General features: G+C 50.7%; 1 protein-coding gene across 5 annotated transcripts in view; it reads right to left on the bottom strand.

The window, feature by feature from the left end:
• Positions 1–23,137, bottom strand: part of DYNC2I1 (dynein 2 intermediate chain 1) — a 76,085-nt gene that overhangs the window by 4,669 nt on the left and 48,279 nt on the right. For 2 of the 5 annotated variants that reach the window (XM_077761448.1, XM_077761471.1), the window contains exons 22-25: positions 22,950–23,081; positions 20,969–21,192; positions 17,935–18,105; positions 7,839–10,694 (exon numbers count right to left, since the gene is read on the bottom strand). In XM_077761448.1, coding sequence (XP_077617574.1) covers positions 10,628–10,694; positions 17,935–18,105; positions 20,969–21,192; positions 22,950–23,081 — 594 coding nt within the window. In that variant the 3' untranslated portion in view covers positions 7,839–10,627. Of the gene's footprint in view, positions 1–7,838; positions 10,695–17,921; positions 18,106–20,968; positions 21,193–22,949; positions 23,082–23,137 lie in introns of those variants that run through there. The other 3 variants (XR_013334488.1, XM_077761457.1, XM_077761477.1) reach the window with 2 other exon arrangements.

The following is a 23,137-nucleotide window of genomic DNA, read 5'->3' as shown; positions in this document are numbered from 1 at the left end:
GAGCACAGAAGCAGCCACAGGCACGGGGTCCCCAGGCCCTCCGCTGCAGAAGCCCGGCCCGGGCCCCTGCCCCGTGGTGCCGCCCGAGACCACGCTGCCGAGGAGACGGGAGGGCCCAGAGCCACCTGCAACGGCCCCCGCCGTGTCCCACAGCCCTGGCCTGTTGCCTTGTGCCCCAACCGCCCGGGGCCGTCTCCTCCTGAGGCTCTGGCCCCTGCACCGGGTCCCAGCCATGCGGGGGCCAGGCCCCCAGGGACTCCCACGCCGCCCAGGGGCCAGGCTCCTGGTTTCGGATGTGTCTGTCCAGCCCTTCCCGGTGTTTCCCTTTTCACAGAGAGCAAGCAGCCCCTTCTCCTTCCCCAGGCTGAGCATTTCCGAGTTGAGAACCTGGCGGCTCTACACCTCTCGTTTGTAGAAAGGAGGTAATAATCAGTGTCCAGTGCGGTTTGCTACCACAGGCAAGACTGCGTGCAAACCCCGTAACACAAGCCTCATGCACACAGTCCCCATTTCTTTTAGCTCTTACATCATTTCCGATCTCCCCACCTTCCTCTGGCCGAGGCCTCTGCCGTGAGCAGCCGTCTGGAAGAGCGGCAGGGCCTGCACGTTCCTGGACCCCCACCCCTCGCTGCCACACGGGCGGTCTCTGCTAAACCCAGCACGTGGGCCCCTGAAGCCACCAAGATGGTGACTTCCATGTGTTGATTTGGCTGTCCCCAGCAATTGATCAAACACTATTCTAGATGTTTCTGTGAGGGTGTTTAAATTGATGGACTTTGAGTAAAGCAGACTGCCCTCCCTAATGTGAATGGGCCTCTTCCCAACAGGCCTTCATGAAGAAAAATAGAGGTCCCAGGAACACAGAAGGCAGGGAGCAGAGGGCCTCCGGCTCGAGCTGCAGGCTGCCCACCACCCGTTCCGGAGATGTCTGTCATGCCAGTGAGGACATTCCCAGGAACACGGCGAGGGCAGCATATGCGGCTCGCTCCTCCAACAAGTGCGCGTCGAGGGCCCGCCCGTGTGGAGGGCCACGGTGTGAGGCCGTGAAGACAGGCATTCTGCTGGAGCTCAGGAGGAGAAATCAGTGGCAGCGAGCTGTGCTCCCGCCAGACCAGGGAAGCAGAGCGGAGTGCTGTGGGCCGGGGGGCCGTGCTAGACCGAGAGGAAGCCCTGAGTCCAGCCAGAGCTGGATGGGAACCTAGCCAGGACTGTGGGCTCTGGGCACGTTGTTCAGCTCTGAGTCACAGCAAAGGGGGTAACCCTACCCCCTGGGAGTGACAAGGATCAAGCAGAGGACACAGTGCGCGGCATATGGCAGGGCCTGCTGAATGTTAACTCAGTGTCCCCTTCCCCCACCACCATGAACACCGAGGCTCTAACACAGAGAAACTACAGAGGAAAAGACAAAGCCACTTCAGTGGTAAAATTCTAGTTTTAAACCATGAAACAACAATCATCACCTTCCAATGTGTACAAAATCAATGTCTCGTGGCTTGAAGGAAATGATTGCCTATCCAGGGACTGATGTGCAAATGTCCAAGCTACTTAGCGACCCACCTGCCTCGCCCTGCTCGAAGTGGAGGGCAGACACCACAAACAGAAGGGCTCACGAACAACAGAAACGTATTTCCCACAGATCTGAGGTGCAAAGGCCAAGGTCAAGGCGCTGGCAGATTGGGTGTCTGCTTCCTGGGTTCTAGCTGTGTCTGCATGGGGAGGAAGGGCGAGGGGGCTCTCTAATTCCATCATGAGAGCCCCACCCTCATGACCTGATCCCTGCCCAAAGGCCCCACCTCCCAACTCCATCGCCCTGGGAGTTAGGATTTCAAGCATATGCATTTGGATTTCTGGAGGACACAAATGCTCAGTCTGTGACACCATCAGATGTGTGGAGCTGTGAAAGGGAAGGTTTAGAGCCAGCCTGTATTAACAGGGAAGTGTTCAGGTTGTAGCACTAAGTGTATAAGAACAAATCAGCACACACAGTTAGTGCAGGAAACTCAGCTCTAAGCTGCACACCAAGCTGCGAATGAAAACAGTGCCAGGGAATCTGTCTACATGCTGCATCTCCTCTTCTTTCGGCCATTCTAAACCTTCCTAGTTCATGACCAGGAATTATTTTTATAATGGAAAAACATAGTAAACCATTTTAAAAATAAGTTGCAATATTAAGAAAAAACTCAACTGGCACGCCTGGGTGGCTCAGTCAGTTGAGCGTCTGACTTTGGCTCAGGTCATGATCTCACGGTTCGTGAGTTCGAGCCCCACGTCAGAGCCTGGAGCCTGTTTCAGATTCTGTGTCTCCCTCTCTCTCTGACCCTCCCCAGCTTGTGCTCTGTCTCTCTCTGTCTCAAAAATAAATAAATGTTAAAAAAAGAAAAAAAGAAAAACTCAACTAAGTTAAGAAGGCTTACTGTATAATGAAATGGAACCCTCATGGAAGGCTCAGGGAAAGTCAGGGATTTTGTTGAAGAGATACACCAGCTCACTGTTCAGGTGCCTTCCTATAGTCTTAATTTTTAATATACTTTACTTTCCGTTATCAGAAGAGTCTTCAATGCTTAAAAAAATACTACTGTATAAACTAGAAATACCATTTGTGGGCCATTGAAAAATTAATCAGGAACATCGTTTTTTAATATTATGTTATTAAGTTCTCCTTAATCTAGGGTATAAATGCCTTTACTTTGGACTTCCTCTTCCAGCAGCTAATGTTAATTTCCTCTCACTGGGACGTGAGTTTATGTCTGTCACCAACTGACGACTGTGATGAACTCCAGATACTTAAGGGTCCAAATGCCATTTTTAATAAAGAAGTTTCAACTAGTGTTAGTCGGAGAGAACACTTTTAAAACATTAACAATATCCCCNAAAAAAAAATAAAAATAAAAAAATAAAACATTAACAATAAAACCACCAACTTTTGATTTTCTCTTTTAGATTTGAACATTGTGGTCTTTGTTCTAAACAAGTCATTACCTTCCCATTCCAAATTTCACTTCTTTTCTCTGCACCACGATGTCTTCAGAATATGGTCTCTGGCATTTGATGCCATAAGTGAGGAAACCAGCGTAATCGATTGGTCTGATACAAGAAAATGTATGTTAGATCCCAATTGCCTGAACTGAGAGGTTAGTGGGTCATATGAGGAGAAGTGATGGGAGGTGGGCCTGGGGTTTGAGGAATTTTATTACTTTTCATTTCTTATTTACATATAGCATTTGTGTACATATAATTCATATATTATTTTTGCTACTTTATTACCCTATTTCCTTTGGGAAATTCACACTTCACATTAACCTACTAAAACCTCCGAGAAGTCCTGCAATATAATAAGGTCTTTAACTATCTTTAACCCAGAATTAACCAAACTCACTGTATTTCACTGAATCTAAGAAGCCATTGCTTGAAAACGTCTGATGATTTTGTGCACTAGAAAGAAAGAATAAATAGTCACTGCTAAGTAAACTATGACATGGATGGAATTAGCGGATACAACATGAAAAAGCATTAAGATATTCAAATTAGGGGCTCCTGGAGGGCTCAGTCGGTTAAGTGTCTGGCTCTTGATTTCAGCTCAGGTCATGATCTCACAGTTCATGAGTTCAAGCCCCACATCCAGTCTATGCTGACAGCACAGAGCCTGCTTGGGATTCTCTCTCTCCCTCTTTCTGCCCCTCCCCCTCAAAATAAATAAATAAACATGTAAAAAATATATTCAAATTAGCATCTTAGAATGTGTTGGAATATAGTCACCCACCGTGTGTGTCAGTTATCTATCACTGTACAGCGCGTCACATCTCAAGTAAGTGGCATAAAATGATCACTTGGGTTGCTCATACCTCGTGTCAGCAGTGGGTTTGGCTCGGCGGGGAGGTCCCCTCGCCCTCTGTCCTGTGCCCCTTCCCTCAGCTGCAAACCACAGGGAGTCTAGAGCACAGATCTCACCAAGTTCAAAGGCTTAACACACATGTTCCATGGAAACGCCAGAGGAACGAGGCCTTCGAAGTAAAGATTACAAACCAGTGCTAAGGGATTTGTCCCAGAACTACGGGAAAAATAAAAGAGGTCTGTCCTAACAAACTGTGAAACCAAGCCTCACAAGTTCATGATCCACCAGTGACTCAACTGTCCCAGAACACTGTTCCACACTCTTCAGGGAAAGTTGGAAGCCAGAGTGTTTATGGCATTACTCATTGCCATATCCAGTGTACAACCACAAGTCCTAAAGAAACAGGAAAATGTGACTTATAGCTAAGAAAAGGAAGTCAACAGGAGACCCACCAATGACCCAGAGTTCCAATGAGTAAAAACGGCTTGAAAATAATTGTGATGGGGGCACCTGGAGGCTCAGTCGTTAAGCACCCGACTTCGGCTCAGGTCATGATCTGTCGATTCGTGGGTTTGAGCCCCGTGTCGGGCTCTGTGCTGACAGCTTAGAGCCTGGAGCTGCTTCAGATTCTGTGTCTCCCTCTCTCTCTGCCCCTCCCCTGCTCACGCTGTCTCTCTCTCTCTCTCTCAGAAATACATAAAACATTAAAAATTTTAAAAAAAATAACTGATGGGGCACCTGGGTGGTTCAGTCAGTTAAGTGTCCGACTTCGGCTCAGGTCATGATCTCGCAGTTTATGAGTTCAAGCCCCATGTTGGGATCTGTGCTGACAGCTCAGAGCCTGGAACCTGCTCACACTCTGTCTCTCCCTCTCTCTCTCTAAAATAAACATTAAAAAAAAATAAAATAAAATAACTATGATAAATGTGTTAAAGTTTCTACAGGAAAGAGGTAGCTATAATGAGTAGGAGATTTAGAAACTTAAGAAAAGAATGTTCTAGACCTGAAAAATATAATATCTAAAATCAAAACTTTATTGATCAGGATCAACATCTGTTTAAACACAGATATACAACATCAAAACACAATATTTCTGAACCTGAAAACAGTCCAATATAAATCATACCAGTAGAAGCACACAGAGGAAATGTACCGAAAAATGAGCAGAACTCAAATGACTGTGGAAAATAGCACGTGATCCACAGATGTGTAGTTAGAATCCCAGAGAGACAGAGACAGAAACAGAGAGACACACACAGAGACACAGAGAGAGACTGGAAGGGAGAGAGAGGGGATGATGCCTATAAAAATACTGAAAGAACATTCGATGACCCTTGTTACAGATGGTGCAGCAGACTGTACTCGCGGCCACATGATTGGTGTAAGGGACCGCATCAACGGGATTTTGCAGTAAGGGAAAGAGATGGGGCCGAACCCAGCGTGGCCACAGCAGGTGGGAATTTATAGCCAAGGAGCAGGCAGGTTGGCAGGAGCGAGATTATTCAGGGGGAGCACAAGGGGTGAGCTGACCTGACAGGGTCCCTGCTGAAGGACTTTACCTGAGGGTGGTGGGCAGTGAGGGACCCGGTCAGATTCAGATTTGGGTGGGGGTTGGTTCTGGTAAACTGACTTACCATGGTGCCTGCTAAAAATGGATTTTCTAAGGAAGAGCACAGGTTTAGGAACCTAAGTTTGGACAGGTAAAGAATCTCTGTCAAAATAACATCCAAAATATTTCCAAATTTGACCAAACGTACCAATCCCAAGATCAAGGAAACCAGGTAAGAATAAGTCAATAAAAAATAAAACACCTGCTCATATCATAATCAAACTGCTAAAATAAAAGGCAAAGAATAACAAAATCTTACAATTATCCAGAGGAAAAAAGACATTATATAGGGAGGGAAGCAATGGTCAGGATGACCAATCGCTTCTTATCAGAAACAGGAGAAATCAGAAGACGACAAAGTAACGGCTTGAAAGTGCTAAAAGAAAAAAAAATCTCAATCTAGAATTTTACACAGAGAAAAATGCCTTCCAAAAATGAAAGCAACTTGAAGGTGGGCTGGGATACACAGCTCCTTCCTCCCCAGGTTTCGCCTGGTCAGGTGGCTCCCCGGGCATGCCAGCAGCACGGCGCGCCCGGTGGACGGAGGGCACACAGGGGAGGGGGCGCGAGCTGTCTGGTGGAGAGGAGCCCCCACCCATAACCCCCACAGCAGTGCCTGCGAGCCCGCGTCGGCCTGGGCGGGAGACCCTGTCTGGTCACACAGAGGTAGTTCCAAGTAAGACTGGCAGCCAATGCCATTTGGAAATACCCATTTCATTTAAAATCACCAAAGAAATGCGATCATTCTTTGGTTATGAAAGTAGTGTAAATCAGTCTGCAGATCTTTGGGGAGTGTCCACAGCTCAGACTCAAATGATATTCAAAGTATCCCTGGTGGTTCACCCCCAAATCAGTGTCCACAGCCGGCCTCCTCACCACAGATAACCCCACCTTTCCATCGGCAAATGCTTCCCAAATGTCTGGAGGAAATAAAACCAGAACGAGACAGAAAAGGAAAGAAAAAGGAAGCCCCAGACCATTCTCGCATCCACGCTGTGTGGATGGACACCAGACCTTTTCACAAGCGCGAGTGGAAGTGCCAGAGGGTGAAGGAATGACACGCGGTGCTGAGGGGGGTATTAAGAGCCAGGACTCCCAGTCACAAGCCCCAGGAGCAATCGTGAGACCAATTCCCGCAGACACGGCCACCGCGCCTGCAGAGGCCAGGCGCCTGCCACTGCAGGTGTGAAGGGAGCAGCGCACGGGCTGCCCCACGGCATCCGCTCTGCTGGACGCCAGCTGGCCGCCGCCAGCCCTCCCCAAAGGCGCCTGCGCTTCAGGCGTGCCGACACCTGCCCGCCTTCCGGCTGCCGCCCAGGTGTGCCCGGGTCGGGCGTCCTCAGTGATGGGGTGGTCCTGCCGTAAGCGTTCTGTGTGCGAGGAGGTCAGGGCGGGGGACAGGAGACTTGCCGGTCCACCTCCCAGAGACACCCGAGTGGAGGCCCAAAATGCGCGGGCGGATTCCTGCCCCTAACTCCCCCTGTCCCGCCTGAAGCGCAGGCGCCTTGGGGGAGGGCTGGTGGCGGCCAGCTGGCGGCCAGCAGAGCGGATGCCATAGGGCAGCCCGTGCGCTGCTCCCTTCACACCTGCAGTGGCAGGCGCCTGTCGTGCGGGGACCATGTACCAAAAATTAAATGGCAGATGTTCACAGAGTACTTTCTTCAGGAATCCCACACAGAAGTGATCTAGAAATTCAAGCTTTCCTCTCAGGAAAAACAGCTACATTTTTAACCCTAAAGTAGTCTGTTTTATCATTTTAATTTAGGGGAAAATCCAGATTCCTTATAAAATGCTAATTCTTACACTAAATACCAAGATGCTTCCAGAGGCCCAAGAGAAGTTTAGTTACAAGACGTCCCCTCACACGTCACACTGAAAGAACATAACTTCCTTTCACTTCTAATTTTTCCTTACTTTCGCTGTTCTAACGTTTGGAGACGGGGTGTCTGCAGGAAAGTCAGAGCACATCCGCTGGGCTTTCGAAGGACCAACATCACAGGCCAACAGCCAAGACTCTTCAACTCTGTTCATTCATTTGCTGAGCGCCTGTTACGTGCCAGATGCTGTTCCAGGTGTGCAAGGAGATGGACAATAAACCAAAGACAACCTCGCTGAGGGTGCTGCAGGTGAGCCGGCTGCGGCAGGTGGAAGGTGAGAGAGAAGGGTGGGTGGGCGTGCTGCCGAGGAGTTGGGGGGCGGCCTCTCGGGGAGGGTGGCATTTGCTCCCTGCTCCTCCACAGGGCAGTCAGAGATGCCTTTAAAGGACAACTTTATTTCTGACTTTTCTCCTATTTCTGGGTCAGTGTTTGTTGTTCTGTTGCCATGGAAACACTAAAACTTGGAATTCCTTTTGACTAATAAGTACATTTTTTATGCATGACCGTGCGCAGAACACACTAAGAGATTTGGTCTTTTATTTTTTTCAAATTGAATAACCATACTTAGCCATAATTTAATCACGTGCCTAACCCGTCTTTGGAACTGACATAGAATACGCCTTATATTTATTTAGTTCACGGTTACTGTATGCCAGCAATCGTGCTACACACTTCACGCGGATATTTCATTCAACCTGCATTCCGTGAGGAATGTGGCTCATCACCCGATTCCTCAAGGATCGGTTACAGATGGGGACGAGGAGCAGGGGAGGCTGACGCTTTGTCCACACTGCCCACCAGACTCAGGCAAAGCGCGGCTGGGGCCCAGCTGGGCCTGACTGCAGACCACACTCTTATCCCTGTGCTGGCTAAACGCCATCTCCTGCCCTTCATTTTCAGAGCAACAGGATGTTGGAACAAGACAGAAAATAGGCCAAAACTATCAATGTCACTAAACCCCAGGTGCCACTTCCCATGTAGAAATGGATGTGTCTCACATTCAAGGAAGCAGTTGTCCACTGAGGTCAGGAAGAAACGTGGTGGGTGGCGTGGGGTCATTACAGCCCCCATCTGGCAAGGAGAAGCTCTTGCCAGGCTCCATAATGGACCTCAAACTCTGAGCCCTGCCCAACAGCCAGCCTTAATGCACACACCCCTGCACATGAACGCCTACTCTAGAAACCCACGCAAAGGGAAAGATGAAGGTCACCAGAACCAAGCAAGGCTCACGCATGAGAAGCGCAGTTGAACCCTAGAAGAGAAGGCCAGTCGCTTTCCGCCAAAGCTGTCTAGATGGAGAATGTCCCCAACAGCAGATTACCTGGGAGAATCTTGCTCATAAAAACAGAGGAGCTCAGTGGTCACACAGGAGCACATGGAGCATCTGGCTCTGCCCACGAGCAGGAAACAAAGGACTTCGGAAAACCCCAGAACTTCGCACACATGCACATGCACACGTATGTGTGCACAACCGTGTGCTCCCCGGAGCAGGACTGGCTCTGGAGTGGCCATGGCCACTGTGGCTCGGTCAGTGGGTGACTGCTCAGGTCTTGCTGTGGGAAGGCCACACCTGTTCCCTTGGCCAACTCAAGTGGGGGCCTGATGGAGCGTGGCCTCCGTGAGGGCTCAGAGCCCCCGTGACAACAAGTCTGGGAGGAAAGGACTCTGACTTGGCCTGACCTGCTGCCAGGGTTGAATTCAAGCGTGTTCTGGCCCACTGTTGACTTCCATCGATTCCAGCGGATCTCACTCTGTCATAAACAAACCTGTTCCTGGAAAAACCGCTTGCTTTGTTAGGACAAGGCCGGCCTGCCGTATATTCTAAGGCCCATCAGTTACATATGCACCACACTTGGGGGCTAAGCTCTGCTTTTGTTGTTTAGCTGCAGACGTGAACCGAGGAGAGTCACTCCCAGGTGCCTGTGTGACGGAGCCGCACGGGGCTGCAGGATGCATGAGCACGGGTCAGGACGGTGGCATCCGCAGTGACGCTGTTAAAGATATAATTTAGGTCCTTCCTGTGCGGTTTGGAGCAAAATCTTAGAATTTACAGGGAAAAAAAACCTTCACACTCGAGCCTAATCAAATTGGGGTAAGTGATTCAATATAGTGTGAAGACAAAGAGGGGCAGGGTCCTATTTTTCTGAGGCGTTTCTGGGGTGACAGAATGGAGGAACCGTGCCCCAGAATAACGTAGCCACAGAGAAGCACGAGCGTTTCCATTAAAAACCACAGCTGGAACACACAGAAAAGTCCAGAAACTAGCCGTGGAAACACAAATGGATCTGCCAAGTCAGGAAAGAACTACATGACAGAACAGGACGAGTCTCAATGCCAGAAAAGTCGACGTGAGGAAGAAAGGTTAACTATGTTTTGGATCCCCAGTCAGCAAGCGGCTGGAAGCCAAGATGTCAGAATAAGACGGTCATGTGATACTGAAGCTAGAATGGGTGTACGCTTGCATGTGAGCCACAGCTTGGTTATGTTTCTGTAATCAAGACGCACCTCGTCATCAAGGCCAACAGAAGTCAAGCAGGGACGTGTCATTTCTGACTGGGCAGGTGCAAACCCAAGACCACCGACCCTCGGCCTGTGGGGTGCTTGGATATTTTATATCTGTGTAATTGTGATTCCAATTTCAATCCCTGTTACAATTTTAAGTAGTTTCACAGCATCTTCTGTCTGATGCGGTAAAATAAAAAGTTACTGTGTATGCAGTTGACTGCCTATCATGTGCCAGACAACAAAATTAAAGAGAGTAGAAATCTCCAAGTATCTCAGAACATGTCACAAAATTTTCAAAACGGAAAGGGCTGGTGTGACAAATTCTCGTAACACAAAGACCGCATTTCAACAACTGAGCAGCCAACGCAGACAGGAGCCACTTAACTGTCCACCAAACCTGTCACGGAAACACTGGAGCTGCACGAGACAGACAGAAAGGCCCGGTGCTGACTGGCATCCCAGCATAAACCCTTCGTGCCTGAAGTGGGCGAGGAGGCCAAGGTTTTCAGGAATGACTGTGGAAGGAGGAAGGAGGCACGGAGGCCAGGGGGCACTGGAGGCTCAGGACGGAGAGAGACCGAGGCGGAGTGGGCATTCCGCAGGCGGCAAGACCCGGACTGCATGGGGCGACGGGACTGCAAACACGTGGCCCAGACCGGGGCGCGTGAACCCTTGCCGGCTGTCCACGCTCTGGAGTAACAGCGCGAAGGCAGACACAGGAGGGGCAGGAGCCCCTCCAGAAGCAGTGGCTGGAGGACTGGGGTGCACGGCACAGGCAGGAGCGTGGAGGGCTTCCGTTCCGGGTCAAATCACCAAGGTATGCTTCACCAAGACCCAAGTGACGCTGCCCAATGTATCGCATGTCCTCCTTCTGAACAAAACGGGAGAAGCGACATTTCAATATGCCTCTTTGCCATCTCTGAAGTGATTATATATTTAAAAACCCAGCGTCCCTTGGAACATTTTCTGTCTTACTTTCCTTCCTCACCTCTGTCTTCCACAATCACCCCAAACACCAGCCGATCTAGACGAACTTAGTGTCCCACTGGAATGGAGATAGGGATCAGCAACACCTATTTTTTTTTTAAATATATAATTTATTGTCAGGTTAGCTAACATATGGCATAGACAATGCACTCTTGGTTTCGGGAGCAGATTCCCACGATTCATCGCTTACATACAACTCCCAGTGCTCATCCCAGCAAGCGCCCTCCTCCATGCCCATCACCCACATCCCCACCCCCTACTCCCCATCCGCCATCAACAGTCAGTTTCTTCTTTGTATTTAAGAGTCTCTTATGGCTTTGCTTCCCTCTCTGAAACTATTTTTCCCCCTTCCCTTCCCCCATGGTCCTCTGTTAAGTTTCTCAAGATCCACATGAGTGAAAACATATGATATCTGTTCTTCTCCGACATATTTCACTCAGCATAATACCCTCCAGTTCCATCCATGTTGTTGCAAATGGCAGGATTTCATTCTTTCTCATTGCCAAGCAGTTTTCCATTGTGTGTATAAACCACAGCTCCTTTATCCATTCATCAGTTGATGGACATTTGGGTTCGTTCCATAATTTGTCTATTGTTGAAAGCAATATACATTGGTGCCCCTACGCATCAGCACTCCTGTATCCTTTGGATAAGTTCCTAGTAGTGCTATTGCTGGGTCATAGGATAGTTCTATTTTTAATTTTTTGAGGAACCTCCACACTGTTTTCCAGAGCGGATGCACCAGTTTGCATTCCCACCAACAGTGTAGGAGGGTTCCTGTTTCTCCACATCCTTGCCAGCATCTGTTGTTTCCTGAGTTGTTAATTTTAGCCACTCTGAGTGGTGTGAGTCACTCAACGTGGTTTTGATTAGTATTTCCCTGATGACGAGTGATGCTGAGCATCTTTTCATGTGTCTGTTGGCATCTGGATGTCTTTGGAAAAGTGTCTATTCATGTTTTCTGCCCATTTCTTCACTGGATTATCTGTTTTTCGGGTGGTGAGTTTGGTAAATTCTTTATAGATTTTGGATACTAACCCTTTATCCGATAAGTCATTTGCAAATATCTTCTCCCATTCCATCAGTTGCCTTTTAGTTCTGTTGATTGTTTCCTTTGCAGTGCAGAAGCTTTTCATCTTGATGAGGTCCCAATAGTTCATTTTTACTTTTGTTTTTTAATTTTTTTTATAGTTTATTTTTGAGACAGAGACTGAGCATGAGCAGGGGAGGGGCAGAGGGAGAGACACAGAACCTGAAACAGGCTCCAGGCTCTGAGCTTCCAGCACAGAACCCGATGTGGGGCCCAAACCCACGGACTGTGAGATCATGACCTGAGCCGAAGTCGGACGCTTAACCGACTGAGCCACCCAGGCACCCCCAGTTCATTTTTGTTCTGAATTCCCTTGTCTTCAGAGACGTATCAAGTAAGAAGTTGCTATTGCCAAGGTCAAAGAGGTTTTTGCCTGTTTTCTCCTCTAGGATTTTGATGGCTTCCTATATTATATTTAGGTCTTTCATCCGTTTTGAGTTTATCTTTGTGTGTGGTGCAAGAAAGTGGTCTAGTTTCATTCTTCTGGATTTTGCTGTCCAGTTCTCCCAGCACCATTTGCTAAAGAGACTTTTTCCCATTGGATATTCTTTCCCGCTTTGTCAAAGATTAATTGGCCATACATTTGTGGGTCCAATTCTGAGTTCTCTACTCTATTCCGTTTGTCTATGTGTCTGTTTTTGTGCCAATACCATACTGTCTTGATGATGACAGCTTTGTAGTAGAGGCTAAAGTCTGGGATGGTGACTATTAACTCTCTCCAAGGGAGAGGGCTGCCTGGAGGCGCAAGCAGGAGGTGGAGCCTCACAGAAGGGGCCAGCCAGGGTAGGCACCTGCACCGAGGACAAATTCACTGCCCGTGTCCTGACGATACAGATGTAAAGACACTGGGCTAAATGTAATAATGCGAAGAACAGTTTTTTTCTTATTTATGTTTTTAGTGTAGTTCTCAGTTACCTTCAAAATGCAAATACTACTTTTTATAATTTCAGAAATAAATTTAATTTTTATTTTTAAAAAATTTAATGTTTATTTTTGAGGGGGGTGGTAGGGCGCAGAAAGAGAGGGAGACAGAGAATGTGAAGCAGCTCCAGTCTCCAAGCTGTCAGCAGAGAGCCTGATGCAGAGCTCGAACCCACGAACCGGGAGATCTCAACCTGAGCTGAAGTTGGACAGGCGCCTAACCAACTGAGCCACCCAGGCGCCCCCAAATAAACTAAAGTTTTTGAAGAACATATGTAAAATATCAAACTCTTAGTAAAAACTTGATGCAAAATAGGTTACACTTTCGTCCAAGTAAAAACATGAGCAAGAACCTTGCAATATGATCTCCTTGTATAGTTCAGAAAACACCATCATATTTAAGAGAATTCCTTCATTCCAACCGCCATAAGTGAAATAATAGAGATGGCTCGAGGCTCAGGTCAGTTCGCGTACTCCATTCACAACAGCCCCGCGGAGCTGGGCCTCGGGGAGCAGGCTGCCGGCCCAGCCGCGGGAGCACACGGGCGAGAGGGTCCCAGGGACTCGGGGGCTCCCAGGAGCCTGGCCCAGAAGCGCTGCACCTGCCAGGTGGCCCCGTGGCTGGAGCCTCTGGAAAGGTGGCAGGAGCAGAGCCGTGGCCGTGCTGGTGGCCTGGGGCTGTCAGCGCAGGGACTCTCCGCTCCAACCAGCACCTGGCATCACACGTTCTGTCTTTAAAGTGTGGCCTCTGGTGCCTGCCGTCTCCCTTCTTCCCTGTGAGCAGTTTAAGACTCTTTCAGTTCCGTGGAAATAAAAATCCCATTATCTTGTTTGCTGTTGTATAAAGAGCTCATCCCCCCGTCCGGAAACGCAATTGCACCGGCTTCAGCGCGGGCCGACAGGGGACGCACCTGGCGCCACTCAGAACCGCCACCCAGACGCCACAGAAAGCTCCGTCCCGACACAACTGCGTGTGGCTCCTCTGCCGCCCTCCCTGCACATCCCTCAGCTGGCACAGAAGTCACCGGAGTCCTTCTCTGACCGGACCACAACCCACACCCGGCACGGGCCACGGACAGAGCCCTCGGGAGGCCCGCCAGCTCGAGCCCCGCGTGCCCGGAGTGGACCCCTCCCCACGCCCCTCTCACACATCCGACAGGCGGCCGACAGGAAGTCCGGGCCCACATTTCTCTGACGCCTGGCCCCTCTCCTCCCTGGAAATCAGCCCTGCCCTCCTCTCTGCACAATTCTTGGCCACCCACACAGTCACCAGTGTGCCCTGCATCCTGCACCCTGGCAGGTGTGAGAAAGCAGATGTGCCCAGGGTGAGGGAAGGGGCAGGTGTGGAGGGCGCCTCTGCGAGGGAGCAGGTGGCACGTGTGACACAGAGGCTCTGGAATGTGTGCCCGGAAACCCCCTTGGGAAGGCTTCCCATTCCCATTAGGAGCAGGCACCCGTGTGAAGGAGGGAGGACAGGACGGGGTGCTCACTGCCTGGGGAGCAGTCTCAGGGGGCTCCTAGGAACCTGTAAGCTCAGCTGGCACGACCCCGTACTTGGTGAGGCGCCCACAGGCGGGCTTCCCATGCCCGGGGGAAGCTAGTGAATCTGCTTTCCCTTCTCCACTACCACCGGGCCTGCCTCGGATCCAAGATTTGCCTGCACATGGAGCTCGCACGTCCCACTGGGGCCATGACCGGAACCGGCATGTCCCGGGTCGGGGTGAGTGCTGGGCCAGGCAGAGGCGATCTGCTCCCCAGTGCCCCCAAGGGGACAGGAACCGGCTACACCTCAGGATTGGCACACAGCTCCCAGGAGAAGAGCCGAGGCTGCCTGAGCTTGTGATCTGGGTGAAACACGGAAAGGCGTCTCCCAGCCTTCAGTATACACCACTAAGCCGTGGGGAAGCAGGACGCTCAGAACCAACTACTCTTCTTAATTCAATTTTCTGGATGCCACAGAAATAAACGGAAAGGTTTTAAAACAGATCAGGGGTGCCTGGGTGGCTCAGTCAGTTAAGTGTTCGACTTTGGCTCAGGTCATGATCTCACTGTTCGTGAGTTCAAGCCCCATGTCGGGATCTGTACTGACAGCCCAGAGCCTGGAGCTGCTTCAGATTCTGTGTCTCCTTCTCTCTCTGTCCCTTCCTCGCTCATGCTCTGTCTCACTCTCTCAAAAATAAATAAACGTTAAAATATTTTTTAAATTAAAGAGGTATAAGTGATAAGCCAAGAGACATAAGATGGAATCATAAAAAATGCTCAATTAATCAAGGAGGAAAACAGAGGAAAAATAAAATACGTTTCCTGGACTCTGAAAGCGCACTGGTATTTTAAGCAATGTTGACCTGGTTCCTGTCTGTGGACCACCCCCCACTGAGCCTTCCAACATTCATAATTAGGCCTTTTATCAACAAAGGAAGTTTTTCTTCCACTGTTTACTGTTACTTCTTTTCTAATTATTCGTCCTTAGAAAGACCTGTAATTCCTAGTTTGGACTCTGGTCTTTCACTGTTTCATCAATTTGTCCCTCTGTGTCCTGAGACTCTCCTCAAGCACATAACTGACCCCTTACTCCTTACGGAAAATACCCCCTCATCACCTTCAGTGTGGACTTTGATTCTTATTTTATGCATTTTCTCTAGTTATTTATTGTTAAGCCTGTTCTCTCCATGGCTTTCTATTCCTTCTCATGGAAGCCATTTCTTCTTACAGCCTACCATTGGGTTGTGGTTTGCTGCCCGTATTTCTTCCTCTGGTTGACTGTCTCCAGAGGTCGTNTTGATGCATTCGTCCGTTGATGGACATTTAGGCTCTTTCCATGTTTGGCTACTGTTGCGAGCGCTGTGTGAACAATCTATTTCCCAGCACTCCATTCATCACTCTTGGTCCGCTCAGCCCTCAGAGAGCGGTCATGTCCAGACTCCGCGGGTGCCAACAAGCAGGGTTCAGCGGGACCTTCTCTTTCCAGACACTGTTAAGGGCAGTGCACACCTCCAGCCCAAAACAGACCTGCTGGACTCAGATGGGGCCTCCTCTTCCTTAACGTCTCTTAGACACTCTGAACGAAGAGTGAAACTCCACAAAACTACCTTCTGCAGTAAGCACTGCCGGTGGGATCCTTCTAATCTCCACATGTCCTCAAGGATAATTTTGGCAAAATTATACTTTGCCATTCATCTCCTTCTTGGTATTTCCTGGTGTTGGGGTCTCGAGGCAGAGGGGAGGAAGGAGGTGCCAGGGGAGGGTGGGCACAGGGGCGGAGGGTGTCTGTAAAAGCAGACAGCAGCGTCCACCGAAGGGAGAGGCAGTCTTCCGGGGGGATGGGAAGGTGCAGACAGAGGCTTTGGTCCAAAACACAGCCGGCAGTGGCAGATGCTCAATCCCTAGATGCCATGGCACTTCCAGGGGCATCCAACAATCTCACACCTAGAAGTGGGTCAGGGCTTTGTCCCTTCTGTGTCTTCCTGAGCCTCTGCTGGGACTTAGAAAAGCCAGTATGGCTGCTAACGTCATGCCAGCTTATTCTGGAGGCTGCTGGAGGGTACTGGTTACTGCTGGAGGAGTGGCTAGGCTCCTCTCAATTCCAATTTAGTCAAATTTCACAAATAAGGATTTGGGGAGAGGGACGGGTAGATGAGGCAACAGAGGGATGAGCCTGTTTCGAGAATTAAAATCTCCACATCCAGTCATGAAACATGGCATCTGGCGGGGCTCTGCTCTGCATTAGCGAGAGCTCCCTGCCATCTCTCGACCACCAGGCATCCATCTCTTCCTTCCTTCTTCCACCGCTGGCCAAGCGCCAACTGGTGGCACGCGGCAGGCACGCAGCTCTGGGAGATGACGGTGAGCAGACGGTCGTGTCTCTGTCCACAGAGCTCCTCGGCCAGTGAAGGAGGAAGAGCACACCCACCAAAGAAGCCAGACACATACACATTTACGCAGAGGTGACAGATGCTCAGCACTGTCCCAGGGCGTCGGGTGACATGGGCAGGTGGCCTCCCAGACCCCCTCCTGGTAAAAGATGCCCCAGTTCTGCAGTGAAATCTTCCTGAGGCTGGCTAAGTAGAAGTCGCATGTGGCTGGAGGGATTGAACCCCAGTCTGGGCCCGCACTGCCCACCCTCACCCGTCACGGGGCCAGGTTACACTAGCTGCTGGCACAGGCCATCCACGGCTTCCCCGTTCTCAGCCCAGATTTCCCCTGGCCTTACATCCCTTTTATAACAGAGTGCCATGTTCAAAAGAGAATTTATTTACTTGTGTTATTTTTATACAAAGACATTTTAAATACTAAAGCATAATGCAAAATATGTCAAACACTGCCAAAGAAGCCTAAGAAAGTTTTAAGAAAACGTCGTTGGCAGAGGTGATTTCAATAAAGGAATTCCTTTTAATTTATACCCCGGGTATGTCATTTTCTGCGTAACTAAGAAAACTGTTTATTAAAATACATTCTCATGGCAGATTGTTTAAATATAAATGTACCAGTATTTTAAAGCTGTTCTAAAAATAAGTAAAAATATTCTCAGAGAAGAGCGTAATCACCAGGACTATTTTCCCTAAAGTTCAGCGTGCACTCAGATGTTTGTTGTTTCCATTCAAAAATAGCGATTTATTTACCGGGAACACTGAGGTGACGTTCTCGTAAAGTAAGTTACATACATAATACACGTCCTGTATCCACATCGGTGCATGTGCTGGCGAATGGAAATGCACTCTTCACGGTCGGTCACCAGCTGGCCGTGATCTCACCGCCCCCTCCTACTGGGCTCCCTGCACACACGATCTCACCGCCCCCTCCTACTGAGGTCTCCGCACCCGGATCTCACCGCCCCCTCCTACTGGGCTCCCCGCACACACGATCTCACCGCCCCCTCCTACTGGGCTCCCCGCACCCACGATCTCACCGCCCCCTCCTACTGAGGTCCCCGCACCCGGATCTCACCGCCCCCTCCTACTGGGCTCCCCGCACCCATGATCTCACCGCCCCCTCCTACTGGGCTCCCCGCACCCATGATCTCACCGCCCCGTCCTACTGGGCTCCCCGCACCCATGATCTCACCGCCCCCTCCTACTGGGCTCCCCGCACACACGATCTCACCGCCCCTTCCTACTGGGCTCCCTGCAAGAGCAGCTGCAGCCTCCTCAGTTCATCTGCCGTGGGGGCCGCCCACGCCCTCTTCAGGAACTGCACATCCACGCTGCCGGAGGCCCTGGCCAGCACGAGGGCCAGGAATCCGCCACTGGCCTTCTCTGCTTCACCCACGACCGTCATGGCCACCAGCCTGAAAGCGAGAGGCACATACTGTGTGACTATGAGTCTCCCAAATCATCTATCCTCCAAGGGAGGGGTAAAAAGGAAGGGAAATTCTAAAAATTTCAGTCATTGCCAAATAAAAGGACAGTTAGACCAGAAATAAATGCATAAAATTCTGTAGAAACCACTTGGAAAACCTATCTGTGTGTTTGCGAGGATCACTGATCAGGGTGAACGCTGCCTGCAGACACCTGTGATCCAGCCCAGGTTAATGTCCTGAGCGCCAGACCTCCCTTCCGACTTGGTGCCCCTGGAGAACGGGCATGCCAGCCGGCTCTCAGGTGCCCAGCGAGAAACCTAGAGCCGGCCCAGCGGCCCTGACCTTGCCTCCTGTCCCTTCACCACCGGCTTCTCTGACGGGGGCCTGTCTCTGACCTCTCCCCTCACAGGCTGCACTCGTGCATCCCAGGTCTACTCAAGGCCGCCCAGACCCCAGTTCCCACGAGGCACCTGGACGCTCTCTCTGCCTGTCTTCCTCTGGCTCATTTCCACTTATCCTTCGACACCTGGCTCAGTGGTGTCACCTCCAGAGCCCTCCCCTGACCAGATGGCCTGACTATGCCTAATTTGGTCAGGGTCCCCAGCATCCTGGGAATGCCTCTGTCACACAGTCGTCCCAGTTTTACTCAGCAGGAGGGCCCAGGCCATCCCCACTCACACCTACCCCAATGCTGCCGCCACCCCCCCGCCCCTGTCTCCTCATAGTGACCAGGGCCACCAGCACCCACAGGAGCCACGTTCGGTGGGATCCACGACTGGCACAAGTGTGCCCCTCGAGGTGGATGCCAGCGGCCACGGCGGGCACCAGTTGTGGCCCCACAGGGTCTGCCTGCCCACTAATACTCTGTACACTTGTCCCACTCCCTGACAGGGACCTGCCTGAGCCTCTGTGAGGTGGGCCGGTCTACGCCCGCCTGCAGGTCGTGCTCTGAAGCTTGCGGCAGGTGAGCAAACTGAAAAACCGCAGCAGTCACTTGGCGCTACTTGGTGCTTCAACAGCGGTGGCCACACTAGTGCAGAATACAGGCGACACCTCACTGGCACGAACTCGGGAAGAGGGGCGGACGAAGGCAGGCGCGCACCGCGGGCGCCGCTGAACCGGGCCTCGCGACAAGCACTCAGATAGGTGCGGGAGCGCCAGTCCCACGGTCACTGCCCATGGAGCCCGCTCCTCGGGTTCGTGAGGTGGACAGAAGCCCAGCAGCGAGCGTGGGAAAGAAAAGGCAAAGTCTGGGCTCAAAGCAGCTGCCACCACCTCGGCACTGCTCCCCACGCACGGGCGCGGCCTGCCTGCAGACCACGGGCAAGCAGAGGACTATCGTCCCGGGCTTAAAGTAGCCCTGAATGTGAAGTCTCCCTTCTACCTCAGCTCTGTCTTTGAAAAAAATATATATTTATTTGAGAGACAGAAAGAGAGTGAGTGGGGGAGGGGCAGAGGGGGAGGGAGAGAGAGGATGCCAAGCAGGCTCCCCACTGTCGGCACAGAGCCCGACGCGGGGCTCCAACTCACGAACTGTGAGATCACGAGGGCCGAAGTCAAGAGTCAGACACTGACCTAACCGGGCCACCCAGGTGCCCCAAAGCTCCTGCCTTTTAACTGTTATTTTCTTCTTGTTCAGTCCTTCTCTACACTGAAGAAACACTGAGCCCTTCCTGTGAAGCCCACTTCTCAAAGTAGACGCTGCTCTGACCAGGGACGGGAGGGCTCTCAGGAAGGAGGCCCCCACCCTCTCCAAAGCCTTTCTCTCGCTCCGCCTAGCGGCTCGCTGCCCTCTCCCGAGACCCCGGCACTCCGCTGGTCCCCGCTGCCCCCACCTCCTCTCTCCTCACCGGCTGTGGGAGCCACGAGTGGACTCCAGTGTGTTTACCACTCCCTTGCCCCATCGGGACACGGGCCCACCAGCAGGTTCACCACGGCCCCTGGCGCCGGCAGTGCTGCTGGGCGCACAGTAGGTGCTCGTAAACACTGCTGTGTTACATGAGTGTGCGTGCATTATGTGTTTATGTGTGAATCACAGTCTGGAGTTTAATGGTGTCTTTGTTTAATAATTAGAATAAGGTAAGTATACACAGTACTTGAACGAAGTAAATGCAGTTCTTAATTTTTTCAGATCTTAGTGGTGTATGCTAACGTCAGTNAGGGACGTGGGATGCGGCCGGGTGGCCCTGCCCTCCCTCGGTCATTAGGAGCCTTCATTTCATAGCAGGAGAGTTTATTGAGGAGAAATATAAAATCTCAAGAAAGAAAACAGGTGTAGAGACAAAGCAGAGTCAAGAGAGAGCCCTTCATAGTGAAAACTGTACACATATTTCAACTTTCAATTAAACGAAACAACAATGAATCATGACTGGGTTTCACGTTAATCAGAGCAGAGGTGGGGAGAGGGGGCTGGTCTAACTGTGACCTCAGTCCAGGGCATCGACTGACACCGAAGTGAAATTATGTGAGTTGCTGATTCCCATGTGGGATCCCTTCTCCGAAACTAGAAGGGAGACGCTATATCACTCGGACATTTACTGAATTTATAAGACTAAAAAATGAACATAACTAAGGAGCTCACAAAAGCTTCTTTTATTTCTACAATGATAATCATGGGAAAACAGTACAGTGTGAATTCTTTAATCCACAGACTGTTCTGGATGAAGTATGAAATAACACATTTTAAAGTGGTTTTCAAAACATTACTTAAAGATGTAAACATAAAAACTATTTAAACATAAATAGCCACATTTTAAAGCGTAGCAACCTTACGCATAAATTAAGTACAAAGACCATCGAGGGCGCCTGTGTCAAGAGCCACCTGTGGGGGCAGCGGTGCCATCAGACTTACTTGTCCGGGGAGATGAGCTGTTTGGCCACAGGACCCAAATCGCTTTCCAGGAGGTCCCAAACATAAATGCAGGAAGTGTCATCCTGGGCCAGAAACACGGCAGGTCTGGTTAAGGACCAGCGCAGGCCTGTGACGGCGTGGCCGCCGGTGCCACCGTCCCACTGCAGGAGGGGGCGCTCGCTGGTCAGCTGGTGCAGCCTGATGCTTCCGTCTGAACAGCCGGCCTGGGGACAGGGAAGGGGACTGTCCGTCACAGCCCCTCCTCACTCCCTCAGCCTCAGCAGCGGGGACACCTCAGCGACACTCTGTCCTCGTCAACTACAAAGGTGAGCACCCACCCAGGAGATCCTGATACACCTTGAACCCTTCCCCTTCCCCAAATGGCTAATAATGAATTCAGTGAAGATATAAATAGCTGTTTATCTTCAACAAAGGTGACTACTGCTAATTCACCCTCAGGCCATTCAGATCGGCTCCAGAGAACTAAATAACCCACCTTTTTAAAAAAAAAAAAGCACATAAATTTGAACCAATAATATGGTTATATATTCTCCTTGGATTGAAATTTTTATCAAATAAAACTTGGCTGGTTTAGCAAAAAACCAATTTTAAGCTTAGGAAGAGAAGCTTGATTCCTTTTTACTCAATATCTTTACTCCTTCACCTCCTCCCTCAAGAAGAGCAGGGGCCCGAGTTAGCGCCCACAAAGTGTTCTGTGTACGTCACGGGCCAGAGGAGCCAGGTCCCCCACTGTCAGGGGTGGAGGGAGCCCTGAGTCACCCTGGCATTAAAGATGTGGGACAAGCACGTGTTTATGAGAAGCAGACAGAGATGCTGTGTCCTGTCCAAGGAGCACTTCTTCCTGCCCAGATCCTGGCTTGCAGGTATTTTCTCCTGACTGGGGAAGGGCCTCTTGGAGAAAAGGCTGATTCTGAGTTTGCGGTACCAGAAGCAAAGGACGGCTCGCAGAATGAGGTCAGAAAACACAAGAACCAGCCCGAGGCAGGTCCCCAGGACGGTCTGAGCAGCAGAATCAATCAGGCAGTACAGTGGGGGGTGTGACCCAATGAGGAGAGTGGGCAGCCAGGTGTCCACACTCGCGTAATAAAAACACACACGCACGCCTGCACCGGAGACAAGGCAAAGGATAGGAAACCACTGTTTGGCAATCTCCCGAGTCGCAGATGCAGGCAAGCCTTGCTGAGGGATCCCAGGGCCAGCGAGGGGGCCGGAGGGGCCGTATGTGGGATGTGGACGTAGTGTCCCCTTATCCCCCCACAGATGCTTGGTAACCAGACAGGGAAAGTGGTGACTCCACCATGAAGGGAGCTGGCAGACACAGGTTAGAGCAAAACTGAATCTAATCGTGAGGAAACATCACACAGACTCGTTCCAAGCCCTTTAAAAATGTCAAGGTCAGGAGAGACTGAGGACCTGTCCCAGAACTGAATGAGACTCCTGACCTGGGTGTTACTTTGCTTATCCAACAGGACATTATGGGGATGGCCGTGGAATGTGGGGCAGCCCTGTCCATCAGAAGACAGGACTGTGCCAGCACGAACTTCCTGATGGTCAGGACCGCATCGCAGCTACATGAGAACGACCCTGTTCTCCTGAAACCCACACCACTCTACTTAGGGATAAAGTACCGTTTGTGCAACTTCCTCTCAGACAGAAGAGCGCGAAACACCCACACACGACTGGGGAGACAGGGTGGAGCCGTGGAGGTAAGCGTGTGATGTTGTGGCAGGGTCTTGTAACTTTCCTCAAGCTCCAATTACGTGAAGGTACAGGCGTCTAAGGTCCATTCAACAGCCACGTGGACTGCTCTGCCCTGGCCACACAGAGGGGACCTTCTCCCGCACAGACCGCAGGTACCAGAGTGTGCTGGCAACTCACCCGCTTTTAAACATTCCCAGAGGCCACCGCCAGCATTTTGCTGCCCAAACGGAAGTGGTACTTTAACAACTGACTCTCTTACCAAGAATATTGGTTCTCCAAATGGTGAAAAATCGATCGCATTTACTCTGACTGGTCTCATGCCACGTTGCTGGGGTTTGTACAGTCTGGGAGATACTCTCAAATCCTGTCTGGTGCCATGACTTATAAGACCCTGGCGATAAGAAGACCGATGGTGACTAAAATGGATTAGGTATGAGGCTGGATAAA

Source organism: Crocuta crocuta, unplaced genomic scaffold (genome assembly GCF_008692635.1).
Source record: "Crocuta crocuta isolate KB4526 unplaced genomic scaffold, BGI_CrCroc_1.0 scaffold408, whole genome shotgun sequence".
Classification (NCBI taxonomy): Eukaryota; Metazoa; Chordata; class Mammalia; order Carnivora; family Hyaenidae; genus Crocuta; species Crocuta crocuta.
Note: the sequence above shows the minus strand (reverse complement) of the source record. Positions and strands in the feature narration are given on the sequence as shown.